At 35.3% G+C, this 9,236-nt stretch overlaps 1 protein-coding gene across 1 annotated transcript; it reads right to left on the bottom strand.

The window, feature by feature from the left end:
• Positions 1-2,677: 2,677 nt before the first annotated feature.
• On the bottom strand, positions 2,678-8,386 carry LOC122008630 (EH domain-containing protein 1-like). Its single transcript, XM_042564428.1, has 16 exons — positions 8,191-8,386; positions 8,020-8,099; positions 7,494-7,562; positions 7,342-7,399; positions 7,196-7,248; positions 7,047-7,095; positions 6,912-6,970; positions 5,907-6,020; positions 5,649-5,751; positions 5,503-5,552; positions 4,625-4,753; positions 4,306-4,557; positions 4,157-4,236; positions 3,915-4,041; positions 3,691-3,834; positions 2,678-3,084 (listed from the first exon to the last, which is right to left on the bottom strand). Exons 1-16 carry the CDS (start codon positions 8,264-8,266, stop codon positions 2,896-2,898), a joined length of 1,632 nt encoding a protein of 543 aa, XP_042420362.1. The 5' UTR covers positions 8,267-8,386; the 3' UTR covers positions 2,678-2,895.
• Between the last annotated feature and the right edge of the window lie 850 nt (positions 8,387-9,236).

Below are 9,236 nucleotides of genomic sequence, written 5' to 3'. Positions count from 1 at the left end.
CTAGCTCTGACATGGATGAAAGGAGAGTTACCACAATAACCCGTCACGAAAGCAACACTCATTGTGTCCTGCAATAAATTATGTACGTGATGGTGAAGTAGATGCGGTCCATCAATGAGGAAACCAACCTCACAAACACAATAATTAGTTTCACTTTTTTACCTTTGCCTTCACTAAGCACATGCTAATCTACAGCACAGCAACACCCATTGTTATAGGTCGCCATCGCCGCATTTAAGACAGCTCTTGAAGCTTTCCCTTCCAGTTCAACTATGGCTCCATATCAATACAAACTAAAAGCTAGTTGAAGGAGAGTAAATTGTGCTAACTCAAAGCATTGATATTAAAATTTCTGATGGAAGGTGATGGTCAACGAGAAGATTGTGAGAATAGGAGGATATGTTATCATTCTTTCTTTCATATTAAAAGCTAATTCATTAGTTTGTAATCGCTATCGTATATGTAGTTGCACACTAATTGCGTATGTTTTATGGTATCCCATCTAAAAGGGTTTTCCAAGGTTCAACATTATAATAAGGAAAAGGACATCAACTTTACGATAAATGTGAATCGATTAGTTTGGAACTAAAAATTCAGCCTAAGTGGCACCAAGGTGTGAAACTAATGAGCCATATGTTGGCATTTAATGCAAATCAAAAGTATGTGGGACTAAGCAAATTAAATGTGGAATACTGACTTATAAGATGAGAAGTGAGAATGAGAACTGTCTTTAGTACAGAACTTGAAAATATGTAGCTTCTCCAAGCCTTTCTTCTGTTTTTTTCTAATAATAAACAAGTGAATGGCCTGCGCACAAGCTGTTCCATGCAAATCTTCTATAAAGAATGAAAACGGATGGAGAAACAACCTGTAGTCTGTGGGATGGAGAAATATTATCTGCAAAACATGAATGGAAAGAGACCGAAATGGAGGTCAAATCAAATGCTACGTTTCCAGTACTAAACGTCAAAGAAGTTTCTTTACACCAAGGGTAACGTAATCAAAATTTAACATGAAAAAGATATGAAAAACATCATGAATTTAAAAAGATGAAAATATCTCTATGGGTATGAGACCTTTTAAATATAGTCCAAAAATAAAATTATGAGAATTTAAGTTTAAAATGAATAATATCATACCATTGTAGAGACGCAAATTATTTTGGTCCCAACAAATAGTATTAGAGTCATGATCCAGACCAGATGCTTTGTGGGTTTAGATGATATCTTTATAGAATATTCAAAAATTATAACCGGGTTACACTTACACAAGTACTCTCTGAAAGTACAAAAGTGTATTGCACTTGCAGGAATATGTAAGATCGGTGTGCGTCAATGTAGGAGGGTAAATATATATCACTGGGTTTCTTTTCACGTTTCGTCGTTTATTCGTCTTTCTACCAGAGTTAGTGCACAACGAAAATATAAAATAACAAAGCAAAAAGACTTGCGGATTTACTTGGTTCTCGACCCCCAGGGGGTCAATATGTCCAAGACCTAATCATGGGAAGCGTCCATCTACTAGTAGTCTCTTTTCCAAAATTTTAAGGAGGCAGAGAAACCCGCCTTACAATTTGTACGTAAACACAAATGGAAATTAAATTCAAACGTATAGTATTATAAATACAAGAAAATCAAACAGATCGTTGTCGATTGGTCCTAAAGCTCCTAAGTGTCACACACTCCTCTTGGCGCTTCCCTCGGTCGCATGAGTCTTATATTTATTCTCAGCCAAATCATCAGGCTTAACCTAATCTTTTTCCACATAAGCTTCTATATCAACATTTCTGACAATTCAATAATTTAGAACTGAACTCAATTGCTCTATTGAACCATTAGTTCGGTCTACTGAACTGGTTTAAGTCTAGTTCGACCCGAGTCAAGTACAACTCACTCATTTATGTTTGTCTGTTTTTTGTTTTACTTCCAACTCTAAATTCCTACAAAAACAACTATATAAAATACAAACAAACAACCTAAGTCTAATCCTGTAAGTCTACCTAACATATTAGACTTATCTTTTATTTGGAGTTCACTTCTCTAAGACTTCTCATTACATAGAGTTACCTCCCTTAGGATTTTCCACTGTCTAACTTTACTTATTAAGACTTTCCATTGCCTAGCTTTACTCACTAGGATTTTCACTATCTGACTTCACTAACCAGGACTTCCATCACCTAACTTCACTTGATAGAACCTAACTTCACTCACTTCCCTTACCTAAACTCGAGTTAAGACTAATCACTCAGTAGACTTCTCATTTATCTAACATCCAATTAAAACTTATTTTTATTAGTCATTTAATCCTGACTAAATTTATCAATCCTGGATCAAATTAATCAAACATAAGTATATTATCGAGCATAAAAATTTTGAAGGCTGATTGCATCAGTAGAACCAACATAACAGAAGTTGATTAGTAATACATTTTCAATCTATTTGTCTATACTGAAGAGTTCGACGCTTCAGTAGTACATTTGTCAATCTCTTTTCTTAATACTTTTGTTGAATGTGCCGATAAACAACTTGATCAATAATATTTGTATCAATTTTAGTACACTGGGTGAGAACGGACTTGGATGTGTTTGCTCAACCAAAGTATTATTGAAATACGAACCCTTGTTGATGCAACTCAAAGGAAGCAACTAAAAGCATTTGCTTTGCCACATTTAACACATTTACTTTTAATTTTTTAAAAAAAATGATCGAAGATTATATATCACAGAATATGAATCCAAAGCACTACATCTCAACCTTATAGTTACAAGTTCGAATTTAATAATAACATGGCGCAGTGGGACATGGTGGAATCTGAGCCATCCATAGATTGGCCCCTGTTTCAAAAATAATAGAAATCATTGGTAGTTATAAACTGCTCTCGATGCGATACCTGCTCTCAGCGTTCGTATGGGTTCCTGAAAGTTTTGAGCAATTGGGGGATGTCATGAGCAAGCATATCGTCCACAGCCTGCACCATTTTGGGCTTCAGCTTCTCAAACTTATCGATACTGTAGCCGCTCAAAACTTCTTTAAAGTGCTCCACGTCGGGGAAATCCCCAGCTGGGAGATGATACTCCCTCTGAACCTGTTCCAAGCAGCTGACGTAATGTAAGCATAGTTTCGACATTTTCACAATCAATTTGAAATAAATTAGAAAAAAACCTTGTCAATTATTGTTTTCAGAAGTAATGTACTAGGCCAGCCAAATATTGGGAATAATAGCCTCAATTAGGTGCCAAATAAATTATATTTAATTCAATTATGATGGAAAGTGTTAAATTAATTCTATTTTAGAAATTTTGAAATATGATTTTCTAAGGATGATATGGCTAACTTGTGAGTTTTTCAATAAAGTTGCATTCCAGAAATCTAGAAGACGCTTTGGGTTCAATTTGGATGCGGTTGGAGACTAAAAGAGCCCATTTCCTTATAGAGAAGTTTTCGGTATCCGAGCAACATGTGAGTTTTTCATTGAACTAGTACTTTGATAAATAGCTATATTGACCTGAAGTGGAGTTTTGGATTAAATCATTCCTAAAATTTGAACCTTCGAGTGTGGGTATGAATTGCAAAGATACACGAAATATTACATTTTGGGGTCGTACTTGATTTTTTTTTTTTTTTTTTTGTATAATCTTGCAAAAGGCACTAGGAAACAATTTTTAAATTAAATGTAACGGGGAAAAAATACCTTAGCAAACTGGTCCTCAAGATTATCAATGAGTTTCTGTTGAGCCTTTGCCTTGCCTAGCATCGCTGGCATCTCATTTTTAAGGTGACTAATGACATAAGCATGAATTTTTGCTGCTCTAGCTCTCTTAACGAATTCATTGATCTGCAATCAATGAAAACGTCTGAAAGAAATTAGACGATAAAGTGCGACATAAAAGGAGATATGAAATTTGATTGAATTACCTTGCGATCACAAGCCTTCTTAGGAATATCTTTCAAATCAGAAAGGAGATCATCCTGTTCTTTTTCAAACAGCTCCTTCCCAAGTGGACCAACCGCTGCCTCGTTTATGGGTTTGTCATTGAACGAACTGTTTAAACATACATGTACTCGTTTATTTATCAAAGTACAATTTTACAGATTCTGGCCTCATTAAACCGATATTGTATCAGAAACTTTAAGGTGTAATGAAAAGGATGGCATACCCGATGTATACACGCATTACTTCAGGAGTATTTAGAACTTTTCCGAGTGACCACATCAATGCACCATAAACTCTCATAAGCTGCGAGGATGAAACATGTGTGATATGAGTATATCGTTTGCGAATTCAAAGAAATTGAAACTGGTTCACCTGTTGAGTGTCAACTTGATCCGCTTTATTCAGGACCACACGTATTTTGTCGTCATGGCCACGAAGAGAGGCAATAACACGTTTGAACTCATCACTGATGTCGAGCTTATGTGGATCGAACAAAAGAAGAATAAGATCACATTTCGATGCGAACCATGAAGTAACACCGGTGAAGTCATAACTGCGTTGAGTTCGTTGTTTTTCTCCAGAAAGTACGCCAGGAGTATCGACAAACGCTAAGTGTTCCAGCAGCTTCAAAGCACATTTAATGACCATGTAAAATTTTTCATTACAAACATTAAAAAAAATGAGAATATACCGAATTTGGCATTTGTGAGCACTCAAACTTTGATAAAAATGCAGATCCAAACGTTGTAAGACCATTGAAAGGCATATCCGCTTGTACAGCAATAGTATTCCCAGGAACAGTCCTTTCATCGGGTCCGGACTGAAAAACCAAAAGTACTTAAATAACTACACGGTACATAATGAAGAGGAGCAGAAAATGAGTAAGCTCCGACATCGAATGTGGCGAACTAGCAGAAAGAAACAATGCTCGATGATGATGACAAGAGTGGAGAGAGACACGGCCAACGAAAAAGGAAATTATCTTCTAGTGAAGCTTCAAAACAATGCTTAATGTGAAAACAATGTTTCCACGTCTTGAAGCTCCAAAATTCTTCATCTAGTTAAGAAAAATATCAACCCTCTGCATAGCTAGTTTGCTCAAAATAAAGAAAAAAGAAAATAAGCCAATCTCATATTTAGTAAAAGAAAATAAGTCAAGGAAGCAGATCCTCTACTCTTAAAGAATGTAAAAAAAGTAAGTATTAACCATCCTTATCGCTAGGATACACAATAAATTTGTACTTGAACGATTGTGCCAATGCCTCTGATTGGATCAACTATAGCATTCCCTTTGGAGATGGAATGAACCATGGAGACTAAAAGACTAGAGAAAATAAATAAAAGTATTTGACACATTATCAACTAAAATAACATACCCATTTCTATGTTAGGCCATCTAATGGTTTGCACATTTTGAAGCGAAAAAGAGACACAACAAGGATTTTACTTATACAAAGGCCTCTCGTGAAGAAAAAGATTAACCTCCCACATAGCTAGTTTGCTTGAAATAAAGAAAAGAAAAGAAAAGAATCCAAGATCATCAGTAGTAAAAGGAAAGATATTGCATACCATTATCACAACAAAACGGTCAGTGGTTGGTTCTGGACCGATATGAGCACCTGAAAGAAAAAGAGCCAAAAATATAATGGAAGTTTTGCTTAGTTTGAAAAATCTGACAAATAAAGAAAACATCAGCCATAGTGACATATAAGGACCTGGATAACTTGACTTCAGTAAATGTTTAATGAATGTTGTTTTTCCAGTGGAATATTGGCCCAGGAGCATGATCATGGGCTTAGCATCAAAATCACTGTTTGTCTGCAAGACAGACAGTGTGTATTTGGAATCAGAATTAAGTGGAATACATAAAGAAAAGGCTGACACGTTAATACATTTATTATTTCACAGTATTAATGAAGGCCTGATAAGAACAAGTAAAAACTGGAGAATGATAGAGTAGAGCGCAAACATACCAACAAAGGGCAGGCAAAATCATTGAAACGATAGGTAACTTCAAGAGGTTTCAGCTTTTCGAGGTATAGCCTCTTCAATCCATCAACAATGGAAGTAACTGAGCTCAATGGTAACTGATTCAAAGGGAAATATATACTTTTAGAATAGTTAACAGAAAGAAAATAATTTGTAGTAACATGGGAAATTAAATCAAAAAAAAAAATTGCTTAATTTAAAAAAGGAAACTATTTACGTATATAAAGATTCATTCTTATTAGAAAATTGCCAAACAAATAATACAAAATTGATGAACTTAGACAGAAGGAAATGAAACACAGAAAACTCAACCAATCAAGCAAATTTTGAATTAATCATATATGAAACCAATGAAATTACACCAACCTCTGCATGTTCACAGATCCAAATCTAAACAATGCTTAGTGTAGCCAAGGGGTAGGTAGGCAAATCTTATGCCAAAGCTTATTTGCTATAAATGTTATAAGATATTGAAAGGGAACCAAGTAGACAGACTGAAGTGGTATGAAATAATGAAGGTCCTACAAATGCATGCTAGAATTTAGTTTAAAAGAAAGGCTTGAAAATATTTTTAGACAAACAATTGAAAAATAAAATTAAATAATAAAGTTGTTATGGTCTCATAGGTATTATCAATCATTTGGGTTCTATTTCATAAGTGTTTTTCATGATTAATCTCTTGAAGAACTCTTACACTTGTTTGTCACATATGTTATGGGAATTAAAAGTTAACTTCGAAAAATAAGAAAAAAAATCCAAGCATCATCCGTCCAGAGAAAGACAAAGAAGAATAAACCTGAATAAAAAGGGGGAAATAAATAGACTTTATAATTCAATAGATGTCGAGAAATAGCCATTTGAAATATGATATACCAATGCTATATGCAATTAAAGTATTTACTATTCGCATGAAAACAACAATTGAAAAATATTGTGCTCAAGCAAAATGAGGCGCATACAAAAGCTACATGTATGAGGAGATAGAATACCGTTTTTGCTGATTTAGAGCCGAACCACTGTAATGTTGGTTTTTGTGTCTGAATATTCACTACAGAAGAGACCAACAATGTTACATTGTGTTGGTGCTAGAAATTCCAGCACAGCATACACAATAAGTTCCTTACCCGATGGCTCAGGTTCAGGTTCATTTTTCACTGATGAAGCCTTATTTCTCTGAGAAAAAAAAAATGCCAGAAAGTTAAACTTGACAGAAAAAAGTTTATATCTGAACAATTTCAAGTTTTAAAATAATATGAAAATTGAGGGTACTTACACAAAGTAAATTTTCTAGGCCTTCCATAAGTGGAGGATTCAATTTGTCCAAATCTGCAAGAGTGGTGATAGAAAGAAAGTGGTGTGTGATTGAGAAGCATTGAAAGTTTGCTATTTGTGATTTCAGACGTTAGATTGACAGATTACCCGCATTAGAAAGTGTATTTTGGTTAATCTCACTGCCTGCTTGTGCTAACGCCACAAGCTGTTCAAATCAAAAGATCAGACATAGCTTAATGAAAGAAGTCACACCCCTGCTAGATCGGAAAAAATATAACTGATTAACGAAGAAAGAAGACCTGCATTGCTGAAACAAACTCTTTGAAGCCCAGATAACCACGCCGTTTAGAGTCTGCAATGGCCCATACCTTCATACCAAGCCGAATAGAGAGACTCACTTAGCAACTTAGATCTCTTTAGACAGAGAAAAAAAATGCAAGACATAGATTCACCAATAGTCAACAAGAAAGGGGAAGATAATAAACTAAATCGAAGAAATCTCAACAAGAGAAAAACAACACGTGACTTCAACTCCATAATCAAATCCAAATGATCAATATAGGAAGAATGCCATTATAGATTCAGATACAGCAGGTAGCAATTTTTCCTCGAATTCAAGTTAGTAAATGTCATTATGGATTTAAACATAGCAGTTGGCAACTTTTTCCCTAAGTTCAATTTAGTGGAATATTCTTCGAAAACATAATATGCAACAGAAGCCTGAAAGTACTATTAACAGATTCGGTAACTGCAATAAATATGATCAGAAAAAAATATAATAACCACTAAAAAAACATCAGCAGCGGCCAACTGAATCCGATCTACCTGCTTAAGATCGGCGCGAGACAAATTGGACATGGCGAAGAAGGCGATGGCGTCATTTCCCGTGATGCGTCCATCCCCGTCTTTCAAAAACATGATTGAAATCTCAAAATGATTCGTGGATAGAGCGAGGTGTAAAGGGGAAAAAAAAAGTATCCGCAAACGGAGGTGAACCTGAATCCGCGAGGGAGAACCATTCCTGGTAGATCTTGGCGTGATGCTTCCTCATCGGTAAGGAATCGATATCCATGTTGAACGCCGGCGAGGGGTCGATTGAGAACCGGAGACGGCGGCGAAGAAAGGGAGTTCGAGGCGGAAAGGGAAGAGTGGAGCGTTTCGAGTTCGGCTTGCGTTCTTATCGTGAAGGAGCGGGAAGGGGAAGGATCCTTTCCCAGTGCCAATATCGAAAAAATTGTAATCTTCAATTGATCAAATCACGAATACCGTCCGATTATGGATGACTATCAAACTTTAACTTACCAATTCAAACTGTTACCGGAGGGCATCCGAAGAGTAGATATCCGAGAGAGAAGTACACAGACGCAAGTGGGTGCGTTTGGCGAGTCGTACGCAAGAGTGGGACACCAAAGAGACCCACATTGGTAACTAATTACGTCGATGGTGTCCAGATGGGTATGTTGTTGAGCTCCCGAAATAACGGCTCATATCATTGATATTTGAAATTTCAAATTTGAATTCGGCCGGTCCCACGCATTAGCGGTGACAAAATAATTGTAATATTATAGCAATGGTAGGAAAATGTAATTACCCTCACGTCTATGGAGAAAAATCAGCTCTGATTATAACTTGTTTATAACTATGAATTTTTTTCCCGATAAAAAATATAATTTTAATTGGTTTCATTGATTAGCTTTTAAAATGATCGATTAAATCTCATGAAAATTTTTTATTGACCATCGTAATAAATTGGAAAGCCCATATGACGGTCAGTTTAGAAACTTAACATCTTTTGATTATGATTTTTATTTGAAGAAAAAAATTCTATAAATACATTGTAGCTGAGGTTTCGGAGATATTAATGGTGACAAAATAAGATCCAACACTACATGGTGCAAGTTATATTTTAATTTGAAATTATGGATCATCTAAGAATTAATTAATCACTAAATTAAATATATTGAATTCGATTATTGCATTCTAAAGCGAATAATCATATTTCTGAAAATAAGAATAATAATTCAAAATATATTTTTTCTAAA

This window comes from Zingiber officinale, chromosome 8A, assembly GCF_018446385.1.
Source record: "Zingiber officinale cultivar Zhangliang chromosome 8A, Zo_v1.1, whole genome shotgun sequence".
Classification (NCBI taxonomy): Eukaryota; Viridiplantae; Streptophyta; class Magnoliopsida; order Zingiberales; family Zingiberaceae; genus Zingiber; species Zingiber officinale.
Note: the sequence above shows the minus strand (reverse complement) of the source record. Positions and strands in the feature narration are given on the sequence as shown.

Coding starts and splice junctions, on each gene's coding strand:
- LOC122008630 (XM_042564428.1), bottom strand. CDS start 8,266: ATGGATATCGATTCCTTACCGATGAGGAAGCATCACGCCAAGATCTAC. Junction 4,237..4,305: donor ATCAAGTTGACACTCAACAG/GTGAACCAGTTT, acceptor TCATCCTCGCAG/CTTATGAGAGTTTATGGTGC. Junction 3,835..3,914: donor AGAAGGCTTGTGATCGCAAG/GTAATTCAATCA, acceptor CATTGATTGCAG/ATCAATGAATTCGTTAAGAG.